This window comes from Cucurbita pepo, chromosome 20, assembly GCF_057944985.1.
Source record: "Cucurbita pepo subsp. pepo isolate OVF chromosome 20, ASM5794498v1, whole genome shotgun sequence".
NCBI classification, from domain to species: domain Eukaryota; kingdom Viridiplantae; phylum Streptophyta; class Magnoliopsida; order Cucurbitales; family Cucurbitaceae; genus Cucurbita; species Cucurbita pepo.
In genome coordinates, this window is record NC_141817.1 from 5,364,246 (window position 1) to 5,381,766 (window position 17,521).

The 17,521-nt window shown below is 37.4% G+C and overlaps 1 protein-coding gene across 5 annotated transcripts; it reads left to right on the top strand.

Moving 5' to 3' along the window:
* Positions 1–6,133: 6,133 nt before the first annotated feature.
* Positions 6,134–17,416, top strand: LOC111783027 (sodium/hydrogen exchanger 6). 5 transcript variants are annotated; one of them, XM_087120574.1, is made up of 22 exons: positions 6,134–6,459; positions 6,627–6,678; positions 6,783–6,842; positions 6,937–6,961; positions 7,077–7,162; positions 7,275–7,386; positions 7,855–7,917; positions 8,005–8,024; positions 8,104–8,201; positions 9,050–9,078; positions 9,177–9,208; positions 9,333–9,380; positions 9,473–9,533; positions 9,652–9,749; positions 9,859–9,934; positions 10,030–10,049; positions 10,412–10,509; positions 10,610–10,719; positions 12,343–12,432; positions 14,392–14,486; positions 14,571–14,656; positions 15,881–16,921. In XM_087120574.1, the coding sequence occupies exons 1-22, from the start codon at positions 6,261–6,263 to the stop codon at positions 15,916–15,918; spliced, it is 1,596 nt and encodes a 531-aa protein (XP_086976700.1). In that variant the 5' UTR covers positions 6,134–6,260; the 3' UTR covers positions 15,919–16,921. The 5 variants fall into 5 exon arrangements, with proteins under 5 accessions (XP_086976700.1, XP_023519669.1, XP_023519670.1 ...); XM_023663901.2 differs by lacking the exon at positions 15,881–16,921 and adding an exon at positions 16,975–17,416 and having other exon boundaries at positions 6,135–6,459; XM_023663902.2 differs by lacking the exon at positions 15,881–16,921 and adding an exon at positions 16,978–17,416 and having other exon boundaries at positions 6,135–6,459.
* The last annotated feature ends 105 nt before the right edge of the window (positions 17,417–17,521 follow it).

Sequence of the window (17,521 nt, forward strand, 5' to 3'; positions counted from 1 at the left end):
TGACAAGTTGCAGCAGAATCATTTGTACGTCAAGAAAGAAAAATGTGCCTTCGCACAAACATGTATCAACTTCCTTGGACATGTCATCAGTTGTGGATAGATCGGTATGGATAGCGATAAAATAAAAGCTATCCAAGAGTGAAAAATCTCTACTTCCGTATCGATGTGTTTCCTAGGATTGGCAAACTACTATCGGCGGTTCGTCGAAGGGTTTTCACGACGAGCCGCCCCATTAACAGAACTCCTGAAGAAAGACCACCCTTGGTCGTGGTCAAATGAATGTCAAATGACGTTTGAAGATCTGAAGGCAACCATGATGAGGGCTCCTGTCCTCGGATAGTAGATGTTACTAAACCATTTGAAATAGAGATAGATGCTTCCGACTTTGCCCTAAGCGGTGTCCTTATTCAAGAAGGCCACCCCATCGCTTATGAAAGTCGAAAGCTCAATGATGCTGAAAGGAGGTACACTGTCTCTGAAAAAGAAATGCTGGTTGTGGTCCATTGCCTACAAGTCTGGAGACAGTACCTCTTGGCATCACAATTCATAGTGAAGATGGACAACAACGCCATTTGCCACTTCTTCGATCAACCGAAATTGACGGCAAAACAAGCCCGGTGGCAGGAGTCGTTGGCTGAATTGAACTTCAAATTTGAACACAAGGCAAGAAAGAGTAACCAAGCAGCCGACGCGCTGAGTCGGAAGGGCGAACATGCGGCCCTGTGCATGTTAGCTCATATTCCCTGAAGTAAGATCGATGGATCGATGCATGACATTATCAAAGAACATTTACATAAAGACCCATCGGCCAAAGCCGTCGTTGAACTAGCCAAAGCTAGGAAGACACGACAGTTTTGGGTCGAGAGAGACCTTCTAATGCCAAAGGGAAACAGATTATGCGTTCCAAGAACAGGAGAACTGAGGAAGAAGCTCATTCAGGAATGTCATGATACTTTATGGGCCGGATACCCTGGGTGGCATCGAACATATGCCTTAATAAAAAAGAGGTACTTCTGGCTAAATATGTGGGACGACATCATGCAGTACATCAAGACGTGCCTCATCTGCCAACAGGACAAAGTCGAGAAAGGCAAAGTCTCGGGACTCTTGGAACCTCTACCCGTGCCAACAAGGCCTTGAGAAAGTGTGTCTCTGGACTTCATAACACACCTCCCAAAAGTCGGGGAATATGACGCCATCTTGGTTATCGTAGACCGATTCTTGAAATATGCCACGTTTGTTCCCACCTCCAATTATGCTCGGCTGAACTAACAGCCCAACTATTTTTTAAACACATTCTAAAGTTATGGGGCATTCCGTCGAGCATCATCAGCGATAGGGATGGTAGATTCATTGGCACATTTTGGACCGAGTTATTCGCCTTCTTGGGAACGACTTTAAACATCTCCTCGAGCTATCATCCTCAAACCGATGGACAAACGGAACGACTCAACTGCTTGCTCGAAGAATACTTACGTCACTTCGTCGACGCTCGCCAGAAGAACTGGATATAACTGCTAGATGTCGCCCAATTCTGTTTCAATTGTCAAACGAGTTTGTCTACGGGGAAGAGCCCCTTCGAAATTGTAAGTGGACGATAGCCGGCCTTGCCCCATATTATTGATCATCCTTATGCAGGAAAAAACCCTCAAGCTCAAAACTTCACTAGAGAATGGAAGCAGACAACAGATATAGCTTGGGCATATTTGGAGAAAGCTTCCAAGCATATGAAGAAGTGGGCGGACAAGAAGCGTCGCCCCCTCCAATTCCGAGTAGGAGACTAAGTCCTCATCAAGTTGAGACCAGAACATATCAGATTTCGCAGCCGAAAGGACAAGAGACTAGTTCAAAAATATGAAGGCCCGGTTGAAGTTCTTAAAAAGATCGGGGCTACTTCCTACAGAGTTGCGCTACCCATATGGATGAAAATCCACCTAGTAGTTCATGTGAGCAACTTGAAGCCCTATCACCCTGACCCAGGCGACAACCAGCAAAATGTAATCACTAGACCGAGCATCGATCTGAAACAAAGAGACACCAAAGAAATAGTGAAAATCCTAGTCGATAGGGTTAGGAAAATAGGAAGACCTGTACGGAAGATTCGCAAATTCATTGTCAAATGGAAGAATCTCCCTACGGAGGAAACCAGCTCGGAACGCGCCGAAGATCTAGACTCCGCCGCCACCCACATTGCCAGGTTTGAAAGTTGTCGGTTGACAGAGATGTCAACCAATTAGGTGGGGGAGGATATCATGGTCATGCTCGTCCAAGGCGTGTTGTCCATGGCCGCATGCCCATGACAAGCTAAACCCTTTATATCATTCCATGTTCTAGTGTTTTACTTTTGTATTCTAGGAAGTATGACGTTTCAGAAAAATCATGTCTAGGTCTGCCAGACATGAAATGCCTCAGAATGTACTATAGGGGGATATGACTAGTTGTCAACTCCTCCCTACCAATAGTTATATACCGTGAGCCGTTGTTGTTACTCTCTTACTTGCATATATAACGTCTTTTTCAAAATTTCTCTTTCGAAAATCTCTCTCTGCCCTCGTTTTCTAAAACATTCTTCTTAAATTGAGGCCAGAGGCTCGAGCATACATCGCTTGGTCGGAGGCGACGTAAGAAGGAATTGACTTAGCTCACTTGTCGTTGGAAAGTGAGTGCCACACAATCACAAGTCCGCTGCCATCAAGAGTGCGATTGTGACACTGAGTACCTCCTAAGCCCATATAGTCCCCCTAGGGGGATGCGACCCAACCCATTCCTGTGCATCTAACGGGCTATACGACGTGGGGACACATTTCCCATGTGAAATGGCTAGGAGCAGTAAGAACTGATCATGAACCTCTGATTCCCCCACGAAGCTATAGAGACCGTTCAGACAATTGGCAGTCTAAGGACACTCATAAGGTACTTCTTCGCCGTGGAAATCTGTTAGGTTCCTAGGAGGAAGGTTGTATCTAGGCTGAGTGACTTGTTGCTCCTAACTACAAATCCCTAGGCTTATCATTAGTAATGGGTCATGGGAAATAACAAGGTGTGCATGCAACCACCGTCTAACATCATCACACATAATTCATGCAAATTAGACATACAAACTCAACGGGGCGATGGCCTCCATCAAGCACCCGAAAAGTAGAGTTTGCGCTCAACGGGACGATGTCATCCCTTAAGTGCCCGAAATGCGGAGTTCACCTATTCAACATGAATTAAACATATGCATCCGTATAGCGGAAGCTTAAAGCATACAAGCAACACCTAGATAATTCACCCAATACGCTCATAACAATCTATCTACCTAGTCACATTCATGGAAAGTTAATCTAAGGCAAATGTACTAGCATGCATGCAATCCAAGCGAATCCTACAAGTATTTCTTCCTAAATACCGAGTGGTGACCTAGTTGACGCATGCCCTTTCGTTAGCGTCTCTACGCTCGTAGGGTGTCCAAAAACATTGATTATCCTCGATTAGGTCCCTATTAACATAAAAATATTATTAAAATAGGAATCGGGACAAATAGAAGGTAAATAGACAAAAAACGGACCTCTCACGCGCCCTCACGCACGAGAAAGGACGCCAATCACAAGCTGCACGCGCGACGACCATGTGCGGACTGCTTCACGCAATCGCGGGTCGGGTCGATTCGGCCAGCGGACCAGTTTGCTGCAGTTCGACCTGGTTTTTGTGGGTGACACGCGTCGTTGTTCCACTGGAGCTGCGTCGCTCCAGCCGACGCTTGACGCATGAGCCGCGCTCCGCTGCCCGCCGCCCACCGCCTCTTATTTCTTCTTCCTTTTTTTCTTTTCTCTCTCTCTGGCAATCCTTATCCCTTTTTCGATCCACCATTTTCTGATTTTCATATCTTTTGATCCAAAGCTCGGATCGATATGGTTCCTTCGAAAAAGTTATAGATCGTGTTGTGGGCTACGTCTTGGTATTTTTTTCGTGATTTTAGCCTCAACATAGAACGATATTTGAGTTGCAGAAGTTCGCTTACCGTTCTCAGACGATTCCTGAATTCCTGCCAAGTTTCTTCACGAAGTCAGCTTCCCTAAATGAACGTATTCAAACATTAGGTCCTGATTCGTAAAGGTTAGTCTTGGATCTGGGAAACATTCAAGAACTCACCTCAACTCTAGACGAAGTCTTCACAATGGCTCCTCGATTCTCCCAAACCCTCTCCTAGTCTTCCCTTTCTTTTTGGTGACTTCTATTAGGGTTCCACTTAGACCCCTATAGTAGGTGGAGGGGCAAAATGACACATTTCCGGCGTTACACATATACACCTTCATTATATAAGATACCTCCACTCACATGTCTTCATATGAATGATTTAGATCAAATCATTTGTAACAATTATAAAGTAGGTTGTATCAATTGTGTTTACAAAATAAGACACCCAACCTTATTCATATACTATAAACTCTTTATGTTATTACTTAAACCTGCATGTTAATAAACACAAGTTTATACTAATAACTTTCAATTTTTCATGTATTATTCAAGTTTATACTAATAACTTTCAATTCAAGTTTATACTAATAACTTTCAATTTTTCACGTATTATTCAAATTTATACTAATAACTTTCAATTTTTCATAAAATGGATGTACTAAATTGTAAATAAAATAATTAAATAATTAATTACGAGATGTAGAGGATATAAATCCCAACACTCTACCCTTGTATCAATCTTATTGACTTTGGCAGCAATCTCTACAAATTGAAAACAGTTAGAAACCTCTTGCACGTGGGCATTTACTCTTCAATCTCGACCAACCGATCAACATGAGACTTGCTTAATTATTTTTTGTAGACATGTTTGTTAATTCCAATTCTAGGAATGACTCGACTCTAATACCAACTGTCACAATGACACTCTTTTGAAACTTGTAACGTAATTTTGCGACACTTACTCTTGCCGTCAAGTAAGTCAACCAGTTGAAACTTGGGTTGCAGTTGGCACAGACGACTTATGCTTAAGCCTTCATCTCCACTCTTGAAAAAAAAAAAATTTAGAAAATAGGGTTTCGGGAAGTAATGTTATAAGCTAACAAACAATAAGGAGCAACAGCGACATTGATAACATATAACTCAATTCAACCCTCTATACATTTTTTAGGCAAATTGCATTTGGTAGGTGTAGACTTCAAAAGTATCGAAAAATTATAATAACAATAAAAAAAAAATAAATAGCGGTATGATATGAACCACGACCAAAGAATTTTCGTATCTCAAGGTCCAATTACAAGGACGAGAGCCAAGAAGCTACAACAAAGCTTGTACACGTATATTGAAGCTATGGTGAGCTCATCAAAGAAAATTCTAGAAAACGTTGGAGACATCCTTATATGTTGTGCAAAATTGAGGTTCAAGAAAGAGATGCATTAAATGCACTTTAAATTGCATTTAATGAACTCACATAAATTTATGAAACTAGTCAAAGATGACTAATAAGCACATTTTATCATTGCACTATTTAATTATAATTTAAATATTTGTTTATTTATCATATAGGAGTTAATGTTATATTGTAACCTAAGTTACCATATTCCACGGTTAACTAGCCATTTTAATATGGAGGCTATGAGTATTTCTCATATACTAGCCAATTTAATTTGGGAGTTATGTATGTCAATGTGCTAAAGGCTATATAAAGCTTCTTTTGTTTGAGTAGAGACCTCACATCTATTCTTTTTTAGCTTGAGAGCTAAAATTTTCTTTGTAAATTCTTGTGTTTATAACTTGCGCTAGAGTCATTCGAGTGGTATTGATCAAACCTCTTGTGTAGTGATTCGAATCATGAGTTTAGAAACGAGTTTCCTTTACTCTTGATCTTGATCATCAAGGTAATCCGTTCGATACTTTTCCTTAGATTGATTCCATATCACGGTATTAGCAGCACCTTCAAATATAAATATATATATCAAATTTTTTATTGAAACTAATATTAAATATAAGATAGTAAAGAGTAGAAGAGTTAAAAATATATAAAAAAAATTAAATTGATTATTATTTTTAAAACTTTGGAACCAAAATAATTAACAATCCCAATTTTGAGAATTATAATAATAAAAAAAAAAAAAAAAAAGAATTAATTGAATGAGATAAAATAAAAGGAAGTGTAGAGATTTCGGGGGAGCGACTTTTTAACTCCCGTTGTTGGCGACTTGGCGTCATCTTCCACAGAGACAACCCAATTTCCTGAACGCCCAGAAACTTCTGCAGACGATCGGTGCAGCATCGGAAGATCCATGGGCATGGAGGAAGAAGCACAAATTATGCTCATCTCTCCGGCGGAGCCCAAAGGTAGTCCAGTCAAGGACCAGCAAGCCGCCGGAGTTGGAATCCTCCTTCAGATCATGATGCTCGTTCTCTCTTTCGTTCTCGGCCATGTTCTTCGCCGGCATAGAGTCTATTTTCTTCCCGAAGCCAGTGCTTCTCTTCTCATCGGTATCTTGAATTCATTTCTCTTGTTGATACGCTTTTCATTCTAGCTTCGAATCTGTTTACGCTTCTTAATTTGGGACTCAGTTGACAACTTTACCGTTGCATTAGGTTTTTCTTTTCATTATTGCCTCTCTGTTTTTCTCCCTTTCCTTTAATCACTTGTATGTCAGGTTTAATCGTCGGCGGGCTTGCCAACATTTCCAATACTGAAACTAACATCAGGTTCAATATCTTCCTTCTTTCCATCTCCCAGTGGCGAGGTCTCGTGTGGCCGTTTTGCGAAACGGAATGAGTTAGCCAAGTTTCCTCATGTTCTACTTCTGCAGGGCGTGGTTCAACTTTCACGAGGAATTTTTCTTCCTTTTCCTTTTGCCTCCGATCATCTTATATCCTTCAGTGTCGTAATTTACATACCAATTAGGGGTTTTTCTTTTTTTTCATTTTTTTGTTCCCCATTTTGTTTCCTTAACACTCTTGTACTCAGTCAGGATTTAGTCTCTCACCTGTAAGTGCGACCCTCCAACCAATGCTTCTATATTTCCTTATTTAAGAACAGTTGGTTGATGACAGTGTAGCCGTCGTGTTATCATGCTATTTACACAATGTTGCTGGTTTTGTAGAAGCCTTTCTTCTCAAACTTTGGGGCAATTGTGACGTTTGCTATCCTGGGAACCTTTATAGCCTCGGTTGTTACCGGTGGTCTTGTGTAAAACTTTTCTTCTTCCCTTTCAATTGCAAAACCCTCGTTTCATGTACACCTTGTTTTTATTTTTAATTTATGCCACACTAATGCGGTTAGGTTACTCATTCTGTTGCAGTTACCTCGGTGGATTAATGTTTCTCATGTACCGGCTTCCTTTTGTTGAATGTCTTATGTTTGGTGCTCTTATTTCGGCAACAGATCCTGTCACTGTCCTGTCCATTTTTCAGGTGTTCATATGATCCAGTTTTTAAAAATATATCATGGAATTGTAGGATTGTGGAGAACATCAAACTGTAATCATGAAAACAATTCCATTAAAAGCAATCGTATCTTCTGGAAAACTTGTTAGACCTTGAGTGGGCTGATATCTTAACTCTCCCTACTTTTTTACCATTCTTCTTCTCACTCAGCAGTCTGTGTCTTATCTTTCTTGAAAAAGAAGTCCAGCTAGATTCTGAGGTTCCTTCCAAGAATTTGTATACATTGATTTTCTGAATATGCATATTATGTGCAAAAAAATGTACTTGCAACTGTTTAGAATGTGAATTCATAAATTATTATTGTATGCTATGAATTGAATTTCATCATGTATCGGCCTGAAGTTTCATTGACAACATATGTTGACTGTCAAATTTTGTATATGATACATTGTTTTAATCATTAAGTAGTTCATCATTGTCATGTCATCATTCTAGGAACTTGGCACAGACGTGAACCTTTATGCTTTGGTGTTTGGAGAATCTGTACTGAATGATGCCGTAAGTTTTATGTATTGAAGTAATTCTTGATCTTGGTTGAAGATGCCTATATTTAATATTTTTGGTTCTCGTGTTGGATAATGGCAGATGGCAATTTCCTTGTACAGGTATGTGAAGTAGTTGGTTTTTTTTCCTCTTGCATTTCCATCATTATTGAATTTATTCTAATTAGAATCACTTTTGCAGAACAATGTCCTTGGTTAGAAGTCATGCTTATTCTGGAAAGAACTTTTTCTTTGTGATTGTTAGATTTCTTGAGACTTTTGTTGGCTCACTGTCAGCAGGTTATCTTTCTTATCTTGTCTCTAGACGATCTTCTTTTTCTCCTTTTCTTTTACATCCGTTGTATTCTACAATTCTAGAGAACTCATGAGAAGCAATACATTTAACTCATTAGGCATCTATGTGGATACTTAAAATAACTCCAGTTGATAGAGTGGTATGTAACTGCTAGTAGTAGCTTGTTGCTAATTACTTCAATGTTGGTTGTTGTTCAGTTGATACTTATTTTTATTAGCTTGTTGGTTTATTAATTAGTTGAGTAGTTATTGTTAGTTAAAGGTAACTTGAGTTACTTTGTTATGAGTTCGTTAAGTAGCAATTCCTGTAGGGTACTAAGCCTTTGTAAGGACAACGTCTTTGATTTGGGAGATAAAATGTCTTCAGTAATCTTGGAAGAAGAAAAAAGCATGGATAAAATGATCTTCCAAAACTCTGGTTTAAATGCATCAATAATTTATGAAACCTTCTCATCATTTTCTTTTAGTATAAAAATGGCTTGTTTATAAAATAAAAAAATAAAAAAATAAGTCAATGATTTGGAAACCTTCCAATACTAGAATTCTGGCAAAACAAGATGCCTTCTAGCTCTAAACCGGCTCCTAACTAGTCTCAACTACAAAATCCTCTAGAAATATCAGCTATCTTGTTGTAGGTCATTGAAGACTTCTGATATACCAATATAACTATCAAAAACATAATCATTTTTAGAAGAAATGTACATCTCAAAAGTCTTGTGCTGTTTACTGCCTGACCTTGTTTTAGAACTTCCTAACCATTAATACAGTTGTCTTGATTACTGAATAAAATAAATGGAAGTTCTTAACGATACTTATCATCTGTGGAACTGCAGGTCTTGGAGTTGGATTTACGTCTGCATTGATATCCTTTTATGCTCAATCTTATCTTTGTTGTCTTTAGCTATATATTTATTTTCATTCTACTTTTCTGATGTCATGTTGAGCCTTAATTCTCAGAACCTTTTTAAGTATGCTGGATTGGACATTGACAAGTAAGTTCTAAACACTTTAAGAACTTGTTGATTACCAAATTATAATGCACTCTTCTTCGAACAAAAACTTACCATAAGGTTCTTTGACTTTTCTATATCTGAACTTGCTCGTTGCTCTGTCCAGTCTTCAAAATTTGGAGTGCTGTCTTTTTGTTCTTTTCCCGTATTTCTCGTAAGCAATCTTCTTTTCCCCTTAAGTTTTGTCATTTTTGTTATAGCTACCTTTTACGTTGATAGAGTTTAGCGTGAGATCTTTTACTACAGGTACATGCTTGCAGAAGGTTTTGGTTTGTCTGGTATTGTATCAATATTGTTCACAGGAATGGTGAGTAGAGATGACAGATGTCCTTTCTCTACCTTTTTTTTCCCCTTTTGGTTTGTTTTGTAGTTCAATACGTTCATACTAATTGTTGTCACGCATGTAATATTTTATGTTTCTTTAGGTGATGAAGCATTATACATATTCAAACTTATCAGAGTCTTCACAACAATTTGTTGCGGAATTCTTTCACTTAATATCATCTCTGGCAGAGACATTTATGTAAGGGAGCCATGACCAATGTTTATCTAGCCTCAATCAAGGATCCTTTACCTACTTGATGCTCACAAGTTTTTTTTGTCACTTTTCTTTTTTGTCTTTTGTCGTCCAGATTTATATATATGGGCTTAGATATTGCAATGGAGCAACATAGCTGGTCACATGTGGGATTCATTTTTTTCTCAATTGTATCCACACCTTTGTTTAACAGTCTACTTTTACTGTTTTTCTTTATTGATATTAATTTCTTGTGGTTCCTTAATTCACTCAATGTTCACCTCAGCTATTTATTGGTGTCGCAAGGTATTGCTGCTGATTTCTTCTCTCTTATTTGCCAACCCTAGATCATTAAGCTTTCACGGAAGGTTGCATCTTTGGAGATTCTATTTCTTTTGTTTCTTAAAACTTTTGAATGTAGTTACGTACATGATTCTTTACAGTACATTCTAATTAAAACAAATTGGATAGCCTTTTTATAGTTCATTTAGTTCTCAGTTGAGTTGAGAGGATAGCTTATCCTCCATTTACTTGGATGCCCCTTTTCTCTATCAATATGCTGTTTCTTGTCCAAAAATAAAAACATTACTTTGGACATGTTTTCTTTCTCACTTTCAGATGTTTCTATCTGTGTGTTTGACTGTAGTATTTTGTGTGATATTTCCTAGGGCTGCAAATGTCTTTTCTTGTGCATATTTAGTCAACTTAGTTCGGCCTGCACATCGAAAAATACCTTCAAATCATCAGAAGGCACTTTGGTATAGTGGTAAGGAGCATAATTTCCTATTCATTTATTCATTTAGTATTGTTTGGGGAGAGGGGTCCATTATTTGAATATAGATCTAAGTGTTATAAATTTTGAATAGGACTTCGTGGGGCTATGGCGTTTGCTCTTGCTCTTCAATCAATCCATGATCTTCCAGATGGACACGGGCAGACAATTTTCACGGCAACTACTGCAATAGTTGTATTGACGGTAGGAAGTTCATGTTTTTTTTTTTTTGCTTATATCAAAATCTGGTGAATAATTTTTTGGTTTAGTTTTTGCCAAGATAATAAATTATCTTTACGTAGTGGGTATACTATAAAAAATTGAATTTAGAAATCCGATCAGCTATTGTGCTACTGTGTTCCTCATGATTCGTGTTGTAAGGATGACTTAAAGAGATGCCCATTTTGCTGCATAATGCTGGACTGGAGTAAATAGCGGATTAAACAAATTCAATCATTGTAGAGTATTAGCTGGAAAAGTGCTGGAGTTCTCCAATGTATTTTTCAAAAAGTGTTAGGTTTAACCTTGTGGGTGCCTGTTCATTGGACTTTTGTATTTATTAGCTTGGTCTCGATCTCTTGGATTAGAAGCCCTTTCTTTAGTTAATTGTGGCCTTTCTTTTGTGGACTTGTCTTTTGTATGTCCTTGTATATTCTTTCATATTTCTCATTGAAAGTTCAGCTCCTTATTAGAAAAAAAAAAAAAAAAAAGAAGCAATCTTAATGTTAAGACTAAATGATAAATTAAGGGATCCCATCCAACATAGACGAAAAGAACAAAATGGATTGAAGAGCATTTAGGATATTTCTGGAAGTTTGGATGATGAGGGAAGATGGAGAGACAACTAGTGAATGGATATAGATATGATGGCTTGGAAGTTGGGTTGGTAGACAGGGAGTGTAGTGAAGGAAGAACATTTATTGGAAACTTTGACATTTCAAGCTTGGATATTAAATTTTGTTCATTTTTTCTTCCATAATAATTTTTTCTCCACAGAACTCACAGACACAATTATATAAGCTATAGAATATAACTTTAAACCCTATCTTCTCTAATTTTCCTTTTCCTCGATTTCATACCTTTTGAAGAGAAAGAAAAAGGAGGTAAAAAGCTCTTGTTTTGAAATCCATAGAAACAAAAGGGTAGCTTAGAAGAATCATTCGATGGTTGCTGTCATTTCTCACTTCGAGAGCTCTCTTATTGCATTTGTTTGAGTTCCATTCTTCATAATCTGATAGAGAAACGACGGATATTCTGGCTCTTTTATCTTTGATCGGAGAGTTTTATTTAAGTTCTAGGAGAATGTGTTTTCCTTTGGAGTCCTAGCTCATCCAAAGGCTTTTCTTGCAGTTTCTTCTTCAATTATTTGGTAAGTCCCTTCTAGCGGTTCTATCTTTACCTTGTTGTGAAAAGTGAAAATTTCCAAGAACGTTAAGTACTTCTTATGGTAGGTCATGTGCGAAAGAGTTGACACCCCAGATCGAATTTCAGGAGGATGTCCAGCTTGGTAGAGGGCTACTTTGTTGCATTCTTAATAGATGGGCGACTAGGGACTTGACCATATGATTTTGCAGGAGTGGTTTGGAGTTGTTTCTTTGAGGCATCTAGCTCTTGCGATTGTAGAAATATAATTGAGGACCTTCTTGTTAGGATAGGAAATATGATTTTGCACGATATTTTAAATATGGTTGCTACTACATTTAGGATAAGAAATATTTCATATTCTTCTCTTTTTCTAGTAGCAACCATAATTAAACTTAAAAAAGTAGGGTCATTGCACAATATTTCATGTGCTTCTCTTTTTCTTATCACTGAAAAAATTTTCAGGTGTTACTTATTGGAGGTTCAACTGGTACGATGCTAGAAGCTTTACAAGTTGTAGGTGACAGTGATGACCATGAATACTCTTTGACTGAAGTACGTTTTATGAATTTTGTTTCTTTTTTACTCTTTCCTTGCTTTCTTTCTTTATCAATGCTCTGGTATACAGAGTTATTTTAGTTGCATGCAAGAGCTTTATGAATGTTCCAAGTTACATGCCCAAATGTGCAAGATATGAACACTCTAAGATAGTTATTTTAGACAAGTTAACCATGAATACTGCTGTGCCAATCATATACATGAGTAAATGAACATGGAGTGGAATAGAGGAAAATATTTTACATCCAATAAGAATGCTCCCCTACCCTTCTCAGTGTAATTTCTTATTCCATGTGACATGCTTCCGATCTTTTGGCCCAATCTATTTTTATGCTGAATGAGGGAAAATAGCGTCTTGATTTCTTTTGTAATTTTGTACAAAATATGGCTTCTTGGTGAATTTCTCTTCACAAAATTACTGTAACTACTGTCTACTTATGATTATTAATGACTAGAAGACTCTTTCTTTAGTTTTAGGGGGTGCTCCCTACACCTGACCCTTGGGCTGTTTTGTATCCTTGTATGGAGTATATTCCTTTGCATTTCTTACGAAAAAAAAAAAGATAAAAGATAGTGTACGAGGGATCTAGCCTAAAGATTTTTCTTTTATATAAGTTCATGAGTGAATTGCCCATGTAATTTACTAATTCAAAGTGGGGTAAGGAGAATCGGAATAGTGCTGTTGGAGTAGGGTTAGGAAGAGTTTAAATAAGGAGGGAACAAGTATAAAAGAGAAGGCTATGTACTTGTAACCATGTACTTGCAACCTTATAATTCACGAGTTTTAATATAGTTAATTTAGTGTGACCGTGGAAAGAGGACAAGGAATAGTTTAAAAGAGAGAGCTGAGATGTGAAGAGTTAAGTTTTGAGTAGGTCATCATGCTTGCTTTTTTTGGGAACCGATTGTGGATAAGTTTAGAGCAAAGGTTGATAAGTGGAGGTGTCTTGTACTCCCGAAAGGGAGAAGAGTGACTTTAGACCATGCTGGCTTGAATAGCCAGCACATATACTTCTTCTCGTTTCTTGGAGCTCTTATGAAAGCCATAAGTTCTATGGAGAAGATGAGTGATTTCATTTGGAAGGGGTATATAGACCTGGCAGTAAGTTGTTAGATGGTGTCGGGTTTCTCTACCCACTTCCCACGAGGGTCTTAGTGCGGGGTTGCTCCAGAAAAGGAGGACTTCCTTGCTTTTGAAATGGATTTGGAGATTTCCTCAGGAGCGAAAAGGCCCTTTAGAGGAAAGTTATTGTTAGTATTTACGAGTTGGGATTCCACGGTTGTTCAACTAAATCCTGCTGTTAATTAGGGGAGGGGAAGATTGAGAGAAAATAAAGAGAATGCAGAGAATGTTTAGGGTTTTTGGCACAATAAATTGTTAAAGCATTGCTAAAAAATTAAATGTATCATTAGCTTAAGCTTTTCGGTTTAGTTGTAATTTAACATGATCTTAGAGAGGTCCTATGTTAGAGTTCCTATAATGGTGTTTCTTCCCCAAACAATATCACTTTTCACTTGTTGGACCTTCTATGAATTTTCAAACTTCACAAATGAGGGGAAGTGTTACAATATTAATGAAAAGATAAAATTTCCCGTAATTTATAAAAAGAGCTTGTTTGAGAATGTTACTTCCAGACTAAGTCAAATAATCTTTCCTCAACCTTCCTTTGTGTGATCATGTGCTCAGGTCCTATCAAATGTCTGTGGGTTCTATCGTTTCATGCTCATTTAACAACAAAAAAGTTCGATCAAGCAGTTCTTCTGCCTCTCATTATTAAATTCTTTGATATGTAGTGTTTAAGCTGGATGATGTATAAATTTCTGTGTACTTCTTTTCACAATAACCATGATACCTGGAAAATTGGTCTCTCTGATTCATGGGCCAGGGTCTGTTGTGCTACAGTAATAGTTAATGAAACTCAAGACCTTTTAATCTCTTGTCCGTCTTTCTCTCAGAACTCTGATGTGAGCAATGGCTACATTGCTCCTGATAGTGATGAAGGATCATCAAGGAGTAGAATCAAAATGAAACTTAGAGAGTTCCATGAGAGGTGACATCTAATATCCTTCTTTCATTTTCAGACCTTTTCTGTTTATTGAATCATCAATAAAATGCCTCACTCTTTTTTCCTCAGCACTGCATCATTTACAGCTTTGAATAGGAACTACCTGACCCCATTCTTTAAGAGTCGCAGTGGTGATGATGAAGAAAATGATAACAGTAAGAATGACTTAATTTAACTTACTCAATTCATGGTTCAAACATTTGCTACTTTGTGTATAGTTGTTTCTTGATGCATCAATTAAGATTTTGTGGGTTATTATTATTTCTTATTATTTGAAAGCTTTTGATATATGTTTGATAATTTCCTCTAAAAATATTTTTTGTTATAGGAGAAAATTTGATTGATGATTGAAATTTAAATCATCAATGAAATTTACAAAAGTAAGAATGACAACTTCTGATATATGTATAATTCATGGTGTTTACAAAAGACCTTCCCATTTGCAATAAGGGAGGTATAACTATAGGAAGTAAAAACATTAGATAGTTTACATCAAGATATAGCTTGGTAAGCATCATTGTCGAAAAGTTTTGTGTAGGTTTGTGCCTTTAGGCAAATATACTTTGATTTCTTTTTTTCCACAGATTCCAAAAGAAAGCCATGTTGAGGTTTTTTCGTACTATGACTTTTGCATTCTTGAAAGGGTGGAACGTTAAGGTTTCTGCAAAAATATTTATCATTTTCCTTTATGAAGTGAACTATCTAAAGAATGGAATTTTAAGGATGAAATATTGGGATCTCCTACTCATTGAGTTTCCCTCGATGGTGTGTCCAATGCAAACAAGGTTTGGAGTCACGAGGTCACATACTCCACACTTGCCCTTTTAGTTTTTGATTAGACTGTGGTACTGCTTATTATTATAGCTGTCTCCTATTACTTAGACTCATGGATCACCCTTTCAAAAATATGAAGAAATTTCTATGGATGAATCTTTTTAGAGCTTTTTTGGGCCACACAGTATGGAACAAATCAGAAAATGTTTACTGAATAGGAGCAGTCCTTTTGGAGAAGTTTTTTGTAAATCCTTAGTTTGAGACTCCCCCCACCCCACCCCACCCCATTTTGTAATTTCGTTTGTCAATGAAATTACTTCTTATCAGTTAACTTTCTTGGTCATTTTTTTTCTCTTATTATATATATATAATAAGAGGCAAAGATTTCATTACCGAAATTTTAGAGAGTACAAAAGAAGCCAAGGAGACAAGGCATCTCCTCTCAACCACTCAAAAAAGGAGTTTAACAAGTGGCCATAATCCAAACAGTGAAAAAGTAGTGTATTTTTGCCCCAGGGGAGGGGAGGGGAGGGGAGGGGGCTGTACAAATTCCCCATAAATGTTCTCTAAACAACCGTTAAATTCTCTCAATTTTTCTTTGACAGCATATTGTTTTTCTAAATTCAAAGAGACCGAAGAGTAGAGCTCTGGCGATGCTCTCTTTTATCAAATTCTAGCCTTTCCTCTGGAAGAATGAAGTTCATATTGATTTATATGCCCCAAGGTACCTCAATTTATATTGAATTCGAAGAAAAACAAGGGAGATTTAGATTTAGAGATTCCAATCCCTCCCAACCCCCCTGTAACCTGATGATTTCTTCACTTGATATCCAAACTCTGCCCCTTCTAGTTGACTTAATAACTCTCTCTCATTGGCTCCTGACTCATGCATGCTCGCTTCCGACTCTTTTCTTCTTTATTGGTCCTCCTGTATGTCCATGCATTAAGGGTCTGTCACTCTGATACTTATTTGCTATATAGAGACGAGCACACAAAAACACAATCTTCTATCTAGATATTTTCTGCCTTTGAAGACTAGGAAATTAGATTTAGTAATCACCCCAAACTAGGCACAACTAGTTTTAATTGAAGATCAAATACTCTGCCAATACAAACTACTAATCTATGTGACTAGCATTTAATTCAATCTTATTATACTCGAGGAAAAAAAAAAGGAAAACGAAGAATGGTAAAATCAAAGCTCTCTTGAAAACAATAAAATTACATGAAGAATAGATGGCAAGACTTCTAGATTTCTAAGCCTTCTGTCACTAATACAAAGACTTAGACATGTGGAGTCTTGAGAAAGACTTTGGAACTCTCCTTGGAGGATTTCTTTTGGCTCTATTTAGTTTCGTTCGCCTAGAGTTAGATGATCTCCAAAGTGTATTAGTTCATGGCTTGTTCGATTGTTGAGTGGCAATTTGCCTTTTGAAGGCATATTGTTACAATATGTCTGGAACTTTATAATTGGCTGTAGAATCACTTACATGTACGGCAAATTAGATGTTACACCACTAGTTGACAATCTATTCTCTATGATGTTTACATTTTTAAAATATGAAACTGTACTTCACCCATAAACCAAAAACGTTCTGGTGCTTAAAGTTAGGTTGGCATGTTGTGGCGAACTTTATCATTATTTAGCTTTGCATCGAACTGAATTGACTTGATTCTGATGATTTCTTATTTCAATCAGTAGGGGCACGAATCCGTGGTTCTTGAAAGTTTGTTTCGTGCACGACTAACACTTATTATAGAAAGGTAGTATTGAGAAAGATCGTACAAGCTGGAGAACTTTGTGAATACTGTAGGCATCCGCTCTGGAATTAGGTGGATACAAACCGATCAAGCGTGCAGAATGGAAGTTTCGACTTCGACTGAATGATTACAATAGTAATGAATTCATTACATGCCTTCTGCTGCGGAATTGGAATGAATAAATGAAGTAGAAAAGTTGGGGTTTAATCAAATGACTAAGATGATGGAAACAAATTCTTTACATAGGTTTTGTTATGGACAGTACCAATGATGTGGAAATTATAGTTTAAACATTACCTTTTATCTCTATCCTTATTTAGAATTTTCGAACTTGTATGTAAGATTTGCTCTAGATCAAATACGGCATGTCTACTAATTTCTCTGGCGGCCCGGTAACATCATATATATCAATGGTTAGGAATACTCAATGTTCCTAACTTAGCACACAGCGCGTCGGTCATGAACTTTGGGGGAATTAGTAGGCT